The sequence below is a fragment of the Marmota marmota genome, unplaced genomic scaffold, assembly GCF_001458135.2.
Source record: "Marmota marmota marmota unplaced genomic scaffold, marMar, whole genome shotgun sequence".
Lineage (NCBI taxonomy): Eukaryota > Metazoa > Chordata > Mammalia > Rodentia > Sciuridae > Marmota > Marmota marmota.
Genome location: NW_025999880.1, coordinates 3,552,196 through 3,569,782, shown reverse-complemented (window position 1 = coordinate 3,569,782; position 17,587 = coordinate 3,552,196). Strand labels below are relative to the sequence as shown.

Sequence of the window (17,587 nt, the reverse complement as noted above, 5' to 3'; positions counted from 1 at the left end):
ACGCATGCTCATTGTCCATCAAATTCTTTGGCTGACAATGCGCATGCTTTAGTCTCCCAGCGAGGCTTCGGGTGGAGTTTTGCGCATGTTTCTGCCAGTACCTGGATCCTGGAGATAGTTCTACGCATGTTCACTGCCCACAGTTTGACTTCATGGAACTCTATGCGCATGCTCTAGCGCTGAACTTGAAGAGCCAGTCTGGGGCCTAGGCGCAGACGCACTAAGCCTAAGCAGCCGGTGATGGCGGCAGCGGCGGCTGTGGCTGCGGCGGGTCCGGGCCCATGAGGAGACGACGGAGGCGGGACGGCTTTTACCCAGCGCCTGACTTCCGAGACAGGGAAGCTGAGGACATGGCAGGAGTGTTTGACATAGACCTGGACCAGCCAGAGGACGCAGGCTCTGAGGATGAGCTGGAGGAGGGGGTGAGGCCCGGGGTCCCGGGGGGCCCGAGGTGACAGGGCCAGGGCGGCGGCGCGGGCCCAGGAAGCCTGGCGTGTCCTAGAGCACGGAGACCCTGGGGGGCGCGAGTAGTCTCCTGGACTAGCTGAGGCGCCGCGCGGCCGCGCAGGGGACCTGGCGGGGAGGACCTGGCCCTAGGTATGAGGCCTCTGCGGGGCTCGCAGGTGCAGGTCGCGCCCTTATCCCTAGATCAGCGGAGCCCCCAGCAATCTGTCTGTAGAGAGGTGGAGAAAAGGGCGCGTGGTCGATTTCTGGAGCTGTTGAACTTGAGTGTGGCAGGGCACGGGTGGTGTGAGCGTGTGTTTGGGGGATGGGGGTGCCAAATGTCCCGTAAGTGCAGGTGAAGCGCGGAAGGGTTTCCCTCGGAGTGCAAGATTTCAAGTATTAAATCTTCAGACCTCCCACAACCACCTCTCTTCTCGGCCTGTCGCTTCTCTCCTAGGAAGCGCTCAGCTGTTAGAAGTGACAGCTGAAAACTTCTGTCGGGAGTAGCACTGCTGCTGCTGTTACAGCCACCAGGAGTTTTATTTCGGGAGCAAGGGGGCTCTGCTGCATCTTCCAGGGTTTGTTTGTTTGCCTTTTTTTTTTTAAACCCCCTTCCGTGTGACTTTTTTTTTTTTTTTAAGTATCTATAATGACACACGGCATTTGTAACTTAATTTCCTCCAAGTTGAAGATGTCTGTATTTTTTTTTTCAGAATAATTTATGTAATTTTGGGGTGGGAAAAAACCAGTGTTGACAGCTGTGATTTGGCTTGCCAAAAATAAATTGCTTAAACTGAGACTTGTGAATAGTGGTGTGAGGACTTTCCTTGCTGTAATTTAGGGTGCTAAATTTAGAGTTGTTTTTCCTAATGCACGTCTCAATTTTACCTTTGCTGTGATACTATTGGTTATTCTTTATGAAATATAAATTTTTCTAAGATACTTATGGGAAAAAAACCAAATTGCACCTGCAGTGCAAAAATGATGTAGTTTATTACTGATTATGGACAAACGGTCTTCAAAGTTAACCTCATGGCAATTTAGATCCTAAATTCCATTGTGTATATGTAACTTATGACTGCTGTCAGATGTTTGCTGTAACCGCATAAAGGGCTTCCCTTCTCTTTTCTCACCCCCAATTTTCCTCCTCTGGCAAGTAAATTGTGTCCTACTGCTGACCAAAGATTGAGATGCTATATGTAAAGAACTTAGAACACTTCATGAAACTAAGTGGGCTAAAATAATACTGTTCTTTTCATAATCAAATGAGTTTCAATCGAAGTCACACAGTTTAGAAGGTGGGTATTGAGAAATTTTTTTTAAACTGATATATTTTTGTATGGAATTCTAGTTAGCCTCTTAATTGGACATAGTGAACACTAAATACAGTTTGAAACAAATACAAGATTACTTTCTATGTTTAATATACTCTGTTGTATTGGTTCCATATGGAAGTGGCTGTGGAGTAGGGCAGGGGAGAAAACTAGATAGAAAGAATGTGTTATGTCTTTGTTAGTTGAACCGATTTTCCAGACTACAGGTTTATCCTCCTTTGAAAGTATACTATTGTATTAAGATTCCTTATATGAACGGGGACTTTGTTTTTCTTCTCACATTCTAAATGTGTTTCAGAAACACTAAGTGTTACAGGTTAGCTTTACTCCTGGGCTTTTGTTTGGATGAGCATAGCAAAATTCTGATAGGATGTGGTGGAGGGGGACTATAAGATTCTGATAGGTTATGGCAGAGGGGACCAAAAAAAATGGAAAAGCCAAGAAATGTGGCCATTACTTTAGGAAGAGGAAGTTTCAAAAAAGAGCAAAGGTAATTAAGAGCAAAAGATTTTGAGAGAGAGCCTTCAGTAAAATGTCTTACTTAGCAGTGCTGTTTATTTATTTTAATATATGACAGCAGAAAGCATTGCAGTTCTTTTTTTTTTAAGTATTCATTTTTTAGTTGTAGTTGGACTCATTACCTTTATTTTATTTATTTATTTTTACGTGGTGCTGAGGATCTAACCCAGGGCCTCGCATGTGCTAGGCAAGTGCTCCACCACTGAGCCAGAACCCCAGTCCCCGTTGCAATTCTTATTATACATATAGAGCACAATTTTTCATTTCTCTGGTTGTATGCATAGTATATTCACACCAATTTGTGTCTTCATACCTGTACTTTGGATAATAATGATCATCACATTTCACCATGATCAATAACCCCATGCCCCCTCTCTTCCCCTCCAACCCCTCTGCCCTATCTAGAGTTCGCTTGTTCCTCCATGCTCCCGCTCCCTATTCCCTATGAATCAGCTTCCTTATATCAAAGAAAACATTGGTACATTAAAAAGTTAGCTGATTCATGGCAGTACTGACAGGTACTACTCATTTCCTTGGCAATGAACCAATCAATCAAGTTTACCCTCATTCATACCTAGAAACTTAATTATAAATGCAGTTATAGTATTTTTAGAACTGTAACATCAGGGTTTTTTTCTTTTAATCATTGATCCTATATGCCTTTTTAGATATGTTACACTGATTGAATCTGTAAGTATAGGTTTTTACATGCTTAATTAAATTTTCAGAGACTAAATGATGAAGAGATTGAATTGATGCATTTATGGATAAAGTAGAAGAATGTCTGTTATCTAATTAAACACAAAACAAACCCTGATTGAACACCCAGAGGAATGTAATAGTGTATATTAAAACCAATGGGTTAGAGTTTTGATGGGGGATTATTATTATTTTTTTGTATGTGATGCTGAGCATCGAACCTAGGGCCTTGTGCAAGCAAGGCAAGCACTCTACCAACTTGAGCCATATCCCCAGCCCTTTTTTTTTCTTTCTTTTTTTTTTTTTTTGGTACCAGGGATTATAATAATCATAGAGGCTTACTATACAAGTTTCAGATTGGGATATCATATTTTTATTGAGTAGAATGTTTAATATTTTTGAAAAACTAAGTACTAGGTAGTATATACTTAAATATGATTTTGAAAATTATAGAAAAAATCTCATCAGTAATTGTCTTGTCTTGTAATATGTAATTAACATAAAGCAGCAACTATTTTTAAATAGCCTGAGATTTTGGGCAAGGTTTATCCCTTTCTCCCAGTTCATCTGGATTACTGAATCTCATAAAGGAAGTATATGTGTACATTCAGACAAGTGGATAATTGATTTCCTAAAAATCTTTTGTAGAGTGTGTGTGCCTGTGTGCACTGGTAATCAAACCCCTGGTTTGCCCATGCTAGGCCAAGTACTTAACCACTGAGCTATATCCCAACCATGGATAATTGATTTAACAAATATCTGGACTAAGGATAATTTATTTAAACTTTTATAAAATCTACTCTCTTGCATTGGGTATAGGCATATTAATTTGAATTTGTATACATTTTTAATTTAAAACTTTGTAAATAGTCATTCTGGTGGGCTAGTTTGAAACAGTGTATCTTGTATAGTACCTTTTTTGTCAATCATAGTGGCACACAGAAAAAGTATTGGATGAATCGTAAAGCTTAAGAGAGCAGAAAAAATTCTGAATAGTTTCTTGTGAAAGAATGTCTTTAGTGTGTATTATATAGTGTAAGCTTCATTGTTCTGGTGTGAGACTTTTCTAAAGGAGGAGCAGAAAGAATTACACCTTTTGTGCCTTTGCCCTAGAAGGTAACGGGTAGAAGTTATAGGCAAAGATGCAGGTGGTGTTACAGGCCTGGCCAGCTCCGGAAATGAAACAAAGCCAAAGGGCATATCTTATGAGGTGGCTTCAAAGTAATGGTTCTGTGTTAACTACTCTGTGGTCTTTAATTTAGAATTAAGTAAAATGGTCATTAAAAAAAACAATTATGTAATACCACTTTTATCACATCTAGGAGAAGTTAGTCTTTTGTCTTTAAGCCATCAGAGGTGATTATATGGAGCAACAGTGACCAAAGAAACTAACCATAGCCATTCATACCACTTCTGTTCGAAAATTGTATACAGTTGAAACTGTGAGAATTATTTTTCAGCTTGATAGTGCCCTATCCATTTGCATCAGTTCAGTCATGAAACATATATACATCCTGGTTTTACACTTTATCCTGAGTTGTTCACACATGAGCAAATTATGACTAAGATAGTAAGTTTACGCCATGAACAAGTTATGACTAAATTTTGTGTTTTTAGGCTTTTGAATGTCTATTCTTTAAGAATACTACCAGTTTCATTGTGTATCTTGGCTGTATACTGATAACTTTAAAGATATATTAGCCTAAATGTCTTTGGAATTGTTCTAAAATTTTAACTTGAAGACTTCTGATTTTTTAGAGCCTTTTCTAAAGTGATACTCTTTTGTGTAAAACAACTATTCAGTAATTTTCATTTTAAAACTGTATTTTATACCAATAACTGAATTCCTGCTGCTAATTTTGTTATTATTATTTTGGTGCTGGGGGATTGAATTCAGAGGTGCTCTACCGCTGAACTATATATCTCCAGTCCCCCTTTCCTTTTTAAATTTTTTAATTTTGAGCCAGGTGCAGTGATGTACACCTATAATCCCAGTGGCTCAGGAGGCTGAGAGACAGGAGGATCCTAAGTTCAAGACCAGCCTCAGCAATTTAGTGAGGCCCTAAGCATATTAATGAGACCCTGTCTCAAAAAATGAAAAGGACTGGGGATGTAGCTTAATTGTAAATTGCTCCTGGATTAAATCCCCAGTACCCCCAACCCCCATTTTTTTTTTTTTTTTTAATTTTGAGATAGGTCTTGCTGAATTGCCAAAGCTAGCTTCAAACTCACAATCCTCTTGCCTCAGCCTCTGGAGTCGCTGGAATTATAGGCGTGGGCTACTGTGCCTGACTTTTTTCACTTTCTTAATGGTATTTTTTAAAAAATATTTTTAGTTGTTGATGGACCTTTTTTACTTTATTTTATGTGATACTGAGAATCAAACCCAATGCCTCACAATGCTAGGCAAGTGCTCTACCATTAAGCCACAACCCCAGCCCTTAATGGTATTTTTTGAAGGCCAAGATTTTTAATTTTCAGTGAATCTAGATGATCAGTTCTTTTTCTTTAATCATTTGTGTTTTCAGTGATGGATCTAAGAAATCATTACCTACTTCATCATTATCTGTGTTTATTCTGCATTTTATCTCTTAGGTTTAAATCTTTGATCCATTTTGAAGGTTTTTGTTGTTGTTGTTGTCGTTGTTGTTATTGTTGTTACTGAGAATTGAACCCAGAGGCACTTGACCACCGAGCTACATCCCCAACCCTTTTTATTTTTTATTTTCTTGAGACAGTGTCCACTAAGTTGTTTAAGACCTCACTAAATTGCTGAGACTGGCCTCCAACTTGCAATGCTCCTGCCTCAGCCTCCCACATGACTGGGATTATAAGTATGTGCCTTCATACCTATCTTGAGTTAATTTTTATGTATGTTGTAAAGTAAGGATACAAATTATTTTTTTTTCATGTGAATATCTAGTTATCCCAGCACCATTTATTGAAAAACAAACTGAATATTCTTGGCATCTTTGTCGAAATCAATGACTGTAAATGAAAGGATTTATATCTGGGTTCTCAATTCTACTTCATTGATCCATATGTCTGTCCTTTGCCTCTACTATCTTGATTGCTGTAGCTGTGTATTAAGTTTTGTTTTGTTTTTTGATATTGGGGATTGAACCCAGGGGCACTTAATCACCGAACCACATTCCCAACATCACCACCCCCACCTTTTTTTTTTTTTTTTTTTTTTTTGGAGACAGGTTCTCCCTGAGTTGCTTAGGGCCTTACCAACTTGCTGAGACTGGCCTGGAACTTGGAATACTCCTGCCTCAGCTTCCCAAATTGCTGGAATTACAGGCATGCACCACCACACCCAGCTAAGTTTTCAGACTGAGAAGTGTTAGTCCTTCAACATTGTTCTTTTTCAAGATCGTTTTGGCTTTTGGGGGTCTCTCGCATTTCGTTAATATATAATATTTTATATTTGTGTGTATGTATATATATAACGTTATACATTTTTTAGTTGTTGGAAAAACTTTATTTTTTAAAAATATTTTTTAGTTGTAGTTGGACACAATACCTTTATTTTATTCAGTTAATTTGATGTGGTGCTGAGGATCAAACCCAGGGCCTCGAATGTGCTAGGCGAGCACTCTACCTTTGAGCCACAACCCCAGCCCTTTATTTTTTATTTATATTCAGTGCTGAGAATCAAACCCAGTGTTCCACACATGGGCCAGGCAAGTGCTCTACCACTGAGCTACAACCCTAGCCCGGTTCCCTGCATTTCTATATGAATTTTAGAATGAACTTGTCTACATCCTCAAGAATGGAACCTCAGATTTTGATAGGATTCAATCTATTCTGTAGACCATCTTGGTTAGTATTGTGACTTGACAATGTTAAGTCTTCTAATCTATAAACAAGGAACCTAAACAGGAATATTTCGATTTTTTTTTTTTTTTTTTTTTCAGTTTTTGGTACTGGGGATTGAACTCAGAGGCACTCAACCACTGAGTCACATCCCCAGCCCTATTTTGTATTTTTTTAGAGACAGGATCTCGCCGAGTTGCTTAGCTCCTTGCCGTTGCTGAGTCTGGCTTTGAACTCAAAATCCTCTTGCCTCAGCCTCCCAAGATGCTGGGATTATAGGCATACATCACCCCAGGGAATATTTAGATCTTTAAAAAAATTTTCTCAGTGATGTTTTATAATTTTTTTTTCTTTTTGATACTGGGGATTAAACACAGGGGCACTTTACCACTGAGCTACATCTCAACCCCTTTTTATTTTTTATTTTGAGAGGCTGGCCTCAAACTTGCAATCCCCTGCCTTAACCTCCCAAGTCATTGGGATTACAGATGTGTGCCACTGTGCCCAGCTGTATTATACTTTTCACTGTTCTAACAAGTCTTGCCACTTTTGACACATTTTTTTCTAAGCTATTTTAAAAATATTTTTCATTGTAGATGGACACAATGCCTTTATTTTATTTATTTATATTTATGTGGTGCTGAGGATCTAACCCAGTGCCTCACACATGCTAGGCAAGCCCTCTTCCACTGAGATACAACCCTAGCCCCTAAGCTATTATTTTTGGGGAGCAGGGATACTAGGGATTGAACCCAGGAGTGCTCTGTCACTGAGCTTCATTCCCAACCTTTTTATTTATTTTTTGAGACAGGGTGTTGCTAAATTGCCAGGGCTGGCCTGAAACTTGTGATCCTCCTGTCTCATTCTTCCAAGTAACTGAAATGACAGGTGTGCATCACCACACCAGGCTTCTAAGCTATTCTTATAGATGCAATTGTGAATGAAGTTTTCCTAATTTCATTTGGGGATTGTTCATTACTAGTGCATATAAGGTTAATTAAATTTTTTTACTCATTTACTCTGTAGTCAGAATGGTCAGCATGAATCCTAAATATTTGAGTACATTGCTTAATTATTTTTCCCTGATTAGCTCTATTGTACATTACATATCTTAGACTAGTTGTGATTATCTTAGACTTAGTTCAGAGCATTGTGTTAGTCTTCCTGACAGAAGCATAGCAGAATAGCACTTTGTGTGAATAATTTGATTTAATAACTCAGAATGTAATGCCTTCAGTTTCATCATGCACACGAATATATTTTTAATAGATATATGTCATTTTTGAAGGAAATGCCAGTTGATTTTGTTTTGAAATAATGAATGAGTGGACTCTGTAGTATAGTTATAATGTGAAATTAAAAGTGAAAAATGTGGAGGGGAGGAAGAAATTAAAAGAGAAAAAAAATTGAAAGTGAAGCCCCGTAGTATTGTGTACTTTATTTTGTTCACCACCATATTTGCTGATTATTAAAGTATAGAAAATTTTTAAGATGGTTTATTTACTTAATTCTTTTTCAGTTATAAGATAAAACATTAAAAAAAGATAAAACATTAAACTTTTTAATTTTATGTGTATGTGATTATTTACTTCTAAAATTTTTAACATATTTTTCAGGGTCAGTTAAATGAAAGCATGGACCATGGGGGAGTTGGACCATATGAACTGTAAGTTTATATGAAAAGATTTTCATTGTGCTTTCCTTCAAGTAGGTTATACTAGTTCTAGTTCATAGCCATCAAGTGATTCCAGTAACTTGTTATTAAATATCTAGTCATTCTTATAGACTTGGTTTATTGAGTTTGGCACCAAAATCTGATCAATATAATAACATATCCAGAGTTGTTTTTTTTTTTTCCAGGTGCTGGGGCTGGGGATTGAACCCAGGGCCTTGCACTCGTGAGGCAAGCACTCTACCAACTGAGCTATATCCCCAGCCCCCCAGAGTTTTAATATTATGTATAGCTTTTGATAAAAAGCTATTTATTCAAATTCATGGTGTATTGAGTGAATCTAAATTTTTTTCACTGAAAAATTTGTATTAAAAAAATCAAACGTGTCTAGTTTTTTTTAATACATCATTCAAACATATTCATGCAGTCTTAAATCATTTTAAACAAGCTGTATTCAGTGAGTATGGTGATTAATCTGATCTGCACCAGACACTCAGGTAAAAAGCTTTGGTATGGGAGGAGATTGAGAATATAGATCACTCATATAGGAAACATAAATGACAGACACAATTGCCACCCCTTTTGGAGTATTTATTTGTGCCAGTACTGGGGATTGAACCAAGGGGTGCTCTACCACTGAGCTACATCCCCAGCTCTTTTTTTTTTTTTTTTTGGTACCAAGGATTGAAACCAGAGGCACTTAACCACTGAACCATATCCCAACCCTTTTTTGTGGCGGGGGAGGGGGGGGCGGTTTCCCAGGGATTGAGCTCAGGAGCACTTAACCACTGAGCCACATCCCCAGCCCTATTTTTAAAAATTTTATTTAGAGACAGGGTCTTACTGAGTTGCTTAGTGCCTTACTTTTGCTGAGTCTGGCTTTGAACTTGTGATCCTCCTGCCTCAGCCTTCAGAGCAGCTGGGATTACAAGCGTGTGCCACTGTGCCGGGCTCCCAATCCTTGTTTTATATATTTTTTTAGAGATAGTACCTTTCTGAGTTGCTTAGGGTCTCCCTAAGTTGCTGAGGCTGGCTTTGAACTTGTGATCATCCTGCATCAGCCTTGAGCCGCTGGGATTAGTTGTGTGTTCCCATGCCTGGCTAAATTTTTTATTTTGAGTCAGAATCTCATCAAGTTGCCCAAGATAGTCTCAAACCTGTGATTATCCTCCTCAGCCTCCCAAATTGTAGGGATTACAGGTGTGTGCCACCATGCCTGGCCATGGATAAATTTTATTAGCAAGAATTTTTGTAGCCTAAGGATGAACTAATTGTAAATTTTGAAAGATCTTTGATTTCGGCTGAAGTTGACAAATGGTGTTATATAATACCTTTTCTCATGGACATTTGAATTGGATAGGTTTTGAAAGATCCTAGGAAATCTAAATGTGAATAAGTATTCAACTATATTTGAATAACTAGAAGATTTTTTCCTTTGTCACCTTAATAAACTTATTCTAATTTCCCATAGTTTGGAGGTGCTTCATGCGTATGAAAATAAATGATGGCGCATTCTGTGAACAAGCAGATAGACAATTATCAGCCCACCCTGATAATGACCTGCCATGTCATTAAATCATCAATTTTCTTAGAGCACAGATAACTAGTTTTATTGTTGTGTACTTTTTTCCTTTTACTTAATTGGATTCCATTTCTCTTATTGCTTTCTAACAATGTGACGAAGATAATTTAACTTTTTGCAAATTTACTTTTGGTTGTGCTTTTCTTCCCAGTGGCATGGAACATTGTGAGAAATTTGAAATCTCAGAAACTAGTGTGAACAGAGGGCCAGAAAAAATCAGACCAGAATGTTTTGAGCTACTTCGGGTACTTGGTAAAGGGGGCTATGGAAAGGTAGGAAGTATTTTTGAAATGAGAGCTGTTGTCTGTATTGGTTAGATTGCTTTTTATACCCTTGTTCTAGCAGTTATCTTTAATCTTTGTTAGCCATTAGCAAAGAATATGGTTTGACTTGAGGGATGTAAATAGTTCCATTTTCTTTCTTGCTACTACCACACAGGTAAAAATCTGCCACATATAGATGCTTAGTATTTGTTAAATAAGTAGGCACTGTGCCAGGCAAAGTCTAGTATTAGAAGATGGATTCTTTCCTTTAGTTAAATGGTACCTTGTATAAGTATCCTTTACAAACTACTGCTTACTTTCAAAAGGCATGCACATTAAGTTATCTGTTATTGATCTCTTAATCTCAATTGATTTTCTTTGATTTGCAATTACCTGGAGAAATCAAATTAGGGAAACTGAAAAAATAAGAAAGCAGACGAAATTTTACTATCATAGTTTTGCCGTAGGCAAGACCTCACCATTAGGTGTTCTGTCCAAGAAAACTTACATCCAGCCATTTTATTTCAAGAGACAGAATTTAGGTAACATCTTGGTTAGGATTAGGTTTTAATAATTATTTATATTATTATAAAGTATTAATTTTTGCCAAATGTGACATGTGTAGTTTATTCTTTAGCTTAAGGACATATCATATGTTTTGACCATTCTGAATGTGTAGCACATGCACTTCAAATTCATATATTTTAACTGTTGTATGAAAATGTTTTATAGATAGCTATTTTTTAATGGAATGGGTAAATGGCAATTCCATATCAACTATTATTAAATAGTTTTATATGAAACAAGAACAGTGGCATCTCTGGAATAAATTTATGAAGTATTTTATAATTTTTGAGTTTGTTATGCTTTTGGAAACCCTGACTATAATTTATTCTAAGTAAACTGGGATTTTATGTATTAAAGTAGCACAGAGTTCTCTTCTCATCACTAGATGGTCACTTTCTATCATTGCCAACAGATGGCAGCAGAACAAACAAGAAAGTTCCATGTTTAACAGATTTCACTAGTAAAATTTAAAATATGGTCTATTCCAGCTGATCATTTTTGCCCATACTACTTCTTGGTGCTAAGTTTTACAATATAAACTATTGTGTTAATTGTTTCATATAAATAGCAAGTAAGGGAGCATAACTCACATAATTTGGCTTTTAGTAACACAAATTTTTATTTCTTTATTCAGGTTTTTCAAGTACGAAAAGTAACAGGAGCAAATACTGGGAAAATATTTGCCATGAAGGTGCTTAAAAAGGTGATTCCCTCCTCCTACTTTTATTCCCTCCACACAATGTTTTTTATTGCTATAAAAGTTTGACTGAATTCTCAGTCAGAAAAATGTATTTCTAGGGACTGAAAAGATAGTTCAGTGGTAGATGACTTGTCTAGGATGTAGGGAGCCCTGGGTTCAATCCCTAGTACCACCAAAAAAGAAAAAAAGCAAATGTGTTTCTGGAGGCTCAAGTTGTAGCTCAGTGGCAGAGCATGTGCTTAGCTTGCATGAGGCCCTAGGTTTAATCTCTAGCACCAAAGGATGGGAGGAATTATTTCTAATAATTATCCTCTTAGAAAGTGAGGTCTGTTTTGTTACTTTTATTCCTGTTTTATTTCTGCCTGGTGAGTGTGGAAAGGAGAGCACTTTCAGTTCTCTGAAGTAAATCTAGCTGGTTTTGGTCTCTTTTTTTCTTTTTCTTGTTTCTGGTGGGGGGTGTGTGTGCTAGGTATTAAACTCAGGTCTAGGCAAGCATTCTGCCATGGAGCTACATCCCAAGCCCACCCCATCCCCTTTTGTTTTTTGATACTGGGGATTGAACCCAGGGATGTTTAACCACTGAGCTACATCCTCAGCCCTTTTTTATATTTTATTCAGAGACAGGGTCTTGCTGAGTTGCTTAGGGCCTCACTGAGTTGCTGAGGCTGGCTTTGAACTCGAGATTCTTCTGTCTCAGGTGGGATTAAAGGTGTACACCACTGCACCAAGCCCTAGTGCCGCCCCCCTTTTAAAATATTTTTTTAGTTATTGATAGACCTTTATTTTATTTATTTATATGTGGTGCTGAGAATTGAACCCAATGCCTCACACATGCCAAGCACGTGAGCTACCATTGAGCCACAGCCCCAGTTCTGCTAGTCCCCTTTTAAATATTATTTTAAAACTGGGTCTCACTAAGTTGCTCAAACTGGCCTCAAACTTAAAATCCATCTCCTCAGTGAGTAGCTGGGTTTATAGGTGTGTGCCATCACACATGACTAGTGTCCATATTGTTAAGTAATAAGCATATACTGCTGTTTCTTAGTTCAGTTTTAGAATTATGTGTTGACTTCCTATTATAATAATTAAGGATCTTGGGGCTGGGGTTGTGGCTCAGTGGTAGAGTATGCGCTTAGCATGCGTGAGGCACTGGGTTCCATCCTCAGCACCACAAAAAATGAAATAAAGATGTTGTGTGTCCACCTTCATCTAAAAAATAAAGATTTAAAAAAATAATAATTAAGGATATTAATTTCTTTTTTTCCTCACTTTTCATATCCTTTTTCATATCCTCTCATTTTGGTTCATTTTCTTTGACTGTGTGTGTGTGTGTGTGTGTGTGTGTAACTTTTTTTATTTTTAAATGCCTGATATTAGAAAGTGTTTTTAGTTGAGTAGAATAATGTGAAAAGGCTTAGGGAATTGAAATAAGAACATCAATTATTGGCATTAGCCTAGAGAAATAATTTTGTAAGAGTCAATGTTAGGGGCTGGGGACGCTCAGTGGTAGAGTGCTCTGCTGGCTTGCGCAAGGTCCCAGGTTCACGCAAAATAAATAAATAAATACTCAGCCTCACCCCCCACCCACCCCCGCCATGGGGTTAGAATAAAAAGAAAGAGTCAATGTCAGTATATTACTGTAAATATACTCTTTACAAATAAACCAAGTGGTGAAGATTTACTAGACTTAAAAGTAGAGTTTTGGCTAGTTATCATGAATTCATTGTGTGGTAGCAGTCTAGTCACTTATCCATTTTGGTGATTTCCATTTGCTTTGATTTTACTAATGTCTTCTCACACCTTTCAACAACTCTTTGAAACACCTGAAGTCTTGGATTTGGGCTGATTTATTAGATAATCTATCAGTTCCATTTATTTTCTTAAAGACCTCTCTTTAGAAACCTTCTATTCCCCTGTTTTCATCTGGACTGGTAGGTCTCTGGATAGACCTGTCATTACTGTCTCTTCATTATGGTCCTTAGAATTGATTGTTGGCTCCTTCAATATTGGATCCTGTTTTCTGGATCCCATATGATTCTTTTTCTTAGTTATGCCTTGTTTCCTTCTGCTAATAGCACCTTGAAAAAGGGTGTATGACGGTAAACATTAAAAAAATATTGCATGTTTGGAGCTGCTGTTGTAGCCCATGTGCTTGCCTAGCACATGTTCGGTCCTCATCATCACATAAAAAAAAAGGATTGCATCCATCTACAACTAAAAAAATATTTTAAAAAATCTTGAATGTTCGAGAATTTCTTTATTATACCTTTGTACTTGTGTGTCTATATGTGTGGGACTGGGGATGGAACTCGGGGCCTTGTGTATGCTAGGCAAGCACTCTACCACTGAGTTACATCCCCACCCCTGCATAATGTTTAAATCCAGTTAACATATTTATCTCTTCAAACATTTGTCATTTCTTTGTGGTGAAAATTCAAAAGTTCTGTTAACTCTTTTTTTTTTTTTTTTGGTAGTGGTAGTGGTGGTGGTGGGGTGATTAAACTCTTGGGCTCAGTTGTGATCAAATAATCTTGCTTCATCCTCTCAAGTAGCTGGATCTATAGCTATATATCACCACCCCTGGCTCTTCTAGCTTTTTGAAATGTATAATATATTATTGTTACCTATAGTTACCTTATTGTGCAGTAGTACACCAGAACTTCTTGCTCCTATATCTGTAAATGAGTAAATACCATTTGATAAACTTTTCCCTATCCCTCCATCCATCCTACTCTCTGTAGTCTCTGTTAATCATCATTCTACTATAAACTATTGTGAGATCAATCTTAGCACTGATTGTGTTGTGTGTGTATGTGTGGGTATGGTACTAGGGATTGAACCCAGGAATATTCTACCACTGAGCTGTATCTCTGACCCTTTTATTTTGATACAGGGTCTTTTAAGTTCCCCAGCCAGCCTTGAACTTGGAATCCTCTTGCCTCAGTCTCTTGCTAAGGATTATAGGCATGCACCAGCACACTCAGTCCTTGTTGCTTTCTGTTTATAGAAAACTGTTTTATGAAAACATTATCTTCTCTTATCCCCCTGAGGAGGGTTTTTATTTGTTTTTTCTTTTGAAATTGAACCCAGGTCCTCCCATATTGTAAGCAAGTGCTCTATCGCAGCATTTCATCTGCAGCCCCTTCTGAGGTTTTTGTTTTTGTTTTGTTGTTGTTGTGTTTATGGTGCCAGGGATTGAACCCATAGCTGGTGCTTTACTACTGAGCCACATCTCCAGCCCTTTTTGCTTTATATTTTGAGGCAGGGTCTTATTAAGTTGCTTAGAGTCTCGCTAAATTGCTCAGGTGAGCCTTGAACTTGCAATCCTTCTACCTCAGCCTTCTGAGCCACTGGAATTACAGGTGTGCCATACCACACCCAGCTGAGGTTTTAATTATTTATTTATTTTGTAGTGCTGTGGATTGAACCCAGGGCCTTATACATACCAGGCAGACACTCTACCACTGAGCCACATATAATTCTTTAAGTTGTCTTTTCTTCCGTGTGTTGTGTCTTTTCTGAGTTTCTGTTTTGACTTTGGTTTATCTCTCATGTCGGTGTTAGAGGCTTTCTTTAGATGCCTGGTATCCTTCACTGATTGTTCCTGTTTAAGAGTGGCACTCTGAAAAGCTGATCTGAAGTTCTATGTGTAGGCTTCATTGTAGGGAATTTAAATAGTTAGCTGTTAATTAACTAAGAACCTCCAAGCAATAATGTCTTTAAGTCTTTTTTTTCTGAGGCATATCAGTTGGGGAAAGTCCTCCATTCTTTTTGTCTTTATAAAGTTTTCTGGAACTGGGTGAGAGAAGAGATGGAGAGCTCACCTTTCAACTTGTAGACTTTGACTAAATTCACCTTTTTACTTTAGTATCTCACTCTGTATCTTATCCTTTACTCTTTTTTTTTTTTTTCCTGGAGAGCATACTTTCCTAGAACTAGCTCCCTGTTTAGTGCAGGGATGCGAATCTTTTTGCTTTATCTGTTCCTTATACAGACTTTCAGATTTTTAGCTTTCTACCTTTGGCTTTCTGTAGTCTTTCATACCCTTAATGCTTTTTTTCCTCTTGTACTGGGGATTGAACCCAGGGGCATTTTACACTGAGCTACATCCCTGGCGACCCCCGCCGTTTTTTTTTTTTTTTTTAGTTGTAGAGAGACACAATACCTTTATGTTATTTATTTTCATTTGGTACTGAGGATTGAACCCAGTGCCTCACACATATGAGGCAAGCATTCCATCACTGAGCTACAACCCCAGCCCTGCCCCAGTCCTTTTTTAAAAAAAAAAAAAAAAAATTTTTTTTTTTGTAGTTGTAGATGGACAGCATGCCTTTATTTATTTATTTATTTTTTAATATTTATTTTTTAGTTCTCGGCGGACACAACATCTTTGTTTGTATGTGGTGCTGAGGATTGAACCCAGGCCGCACGCATGCCAGGCGAGCGCGCTACCGCTTGAGCCACATCCCCAGCCCTGCATGCCTTTATTTTATTTGTTTTTATTTTTATGTGGTGCCAAGGATCAAACTCAGGGCCTCACACGTGCTATGCAAGAGCTCTTCCACTGAGCCATAGCCCCATCCTCCCACACCCAGCCCTTTTTATATTTTATTTTCAGACATAGTCTCATTAACTTGTTGAGGGTCTTGCTAAGTTGCTGAGGCTAGACTCAAACTTGTGATCCTCCTGCCTTAGCCTCCGGTATTGCTGTGAATACAGGCATGTGCCACTGTGCCTGGCCTCTAATTTTTAAAAATATTTTTGCCTCTGTTTTTTGAAACTTTTTAAGTTTTTATAGATGGAATCAACTTTTTTGTATCTTGTTCTTTACTGGTACTTAGGTTTGATCTGACCCCAGTCTACTAAGTCACAGACCATTGTTTTATCCACACTCTGTCATTACCTTTTGAGATGTAGGGTCTTTGTGTCTCCTAGTTTAACTTCAGATGGAATAATTATGTTCAGTTTCTTGTTCTTTTTGTATGGGACTGATTTCTAAAAAGTGTCTATTGTCTTAAAATAAAAGCCTCAAGACAGTCAATGCACTGGGCTCAGTGAGGCAGGCCTATAATCCCATCTACTTCAGATTCTGAAGCAAGAGGATTGCAAGTTTGAAGGCAGCCTGGGCAAATTAACCAGATCTTGTCTCAAAGTAAAAAAAAAAAAAAGGCAGGGGGGTGGCCTAGGATCATAACACAGTGGTAAAGCATTTGCATAGTATGTGAAGCACGGAGTTGGGTTCTCAGCACTACATGTTTAAAAAAAAAAGTTAAAAAGGTCCATTAACAACTTAAAAATTTTTTTTTAAACAAAAAGGAAAAAAGGGCTGGATATGTAGCTCAATGGTAGAGTACTTGCCTAGTGCATGTGAAGCACTTTATTTGATCCTCAGTATGGGGAATGGGGAAGACAAATCAGTGTGCTGGGAGTGTGTTGCTTAGAGGTAGAGCGCATGCATGCGTGGTATGCTTGAGTCCCTTGGTGTCATCCCCAGCACTCCTCTACTCCCACAAAAAAATCATAGACTTTTAAAAAACACATTACAGAATTTGTATTATTTTGGTCTTTTTTTTCTTCCTTCCTGATTTTCATTTAAGCTATGTAAATGACTCCTCAATTTGAAGTAGCTGCTATATGGCATTCATATTGGAATTATTTGAGTTTAGTGAATTTTAATCTGTAAAACATATTAGATACAGAATAATAATGTGTGTTTTAGAAGTGTTGGAAGAAGTATTGGTTAAGATTTTTTTATTTGTTCTAATTAGTTATACATGACAGTAGAATGCAATTTCACATATTATACACATGGAACACAACTTCTCCTTCCTCTAGCTGAACATGGTGTAGAGTCACCCCAGTAGTCATATGTGTATGTAGGGTAATAATGTCCATCTCATTCCACAGTCCTTTCTATCCCACACCCCCTCCCTTCCCCTCACTCCCTTCTGCACAATCCAAAGTTCTGTCATTCTTCCCCACCCCCCA

At 37.9% G+C, this 17,587-nt stretch overlaps 1 protein-coding gene and 1 non-coding gene across 12 annotated transcripts in view; one reads left to right on the top strand and one right to left on the bottom strand.

Moving 5' to 3' along the window:
* The first annotated feature begins 187 nt into the window (after window positions 1-187).
* Rps6kb1 (ribosomal protein S6 kinase B1) overlaps window positions 188-17,587 on the top strand; it is a 96,194-nt gene continuing 78,794 nt past the window's right edge. For 3 of the 11 annotated variants that reach the window (XR_007343463.1, XM_048792145.1, XM_048792141.1), the window contains exons 1-4: window positions 192-422; window positions 8,432-8,481; window positions 10,221-10,341; window positions 11,534-11,602. Coding sequence is in view for 9 of the 11 variants with exons in the window: in XM_048792145.1 (XP_048648102.1) it covers window positions 282-422; window positions 8,432-8,481; window positions 10,221-10,341; window positions 11,534-11,602 (381 nt within the window). In the remaining 2 variants the exon portion in view is untranslated. Of the gene's footprint in view, window positions 423-921; window positions 1,023-8,431; window positions 8,482-10,220; window positions 10,342-11,533; window positions 11,603-17,587 lie in introns of those variants that run through there. The other 8 variants (XM_048792160.1, XM_048792161.1, XM_048792155.1 and 5 more) reach the window with 5 other exon arrangements.
* On the bottom strand, window positions 8,677-8,752 carry Trnav-cac. The gene has a single exon. It is a non-coding gene; the product is annotated as a tRNA-Val (tRNA).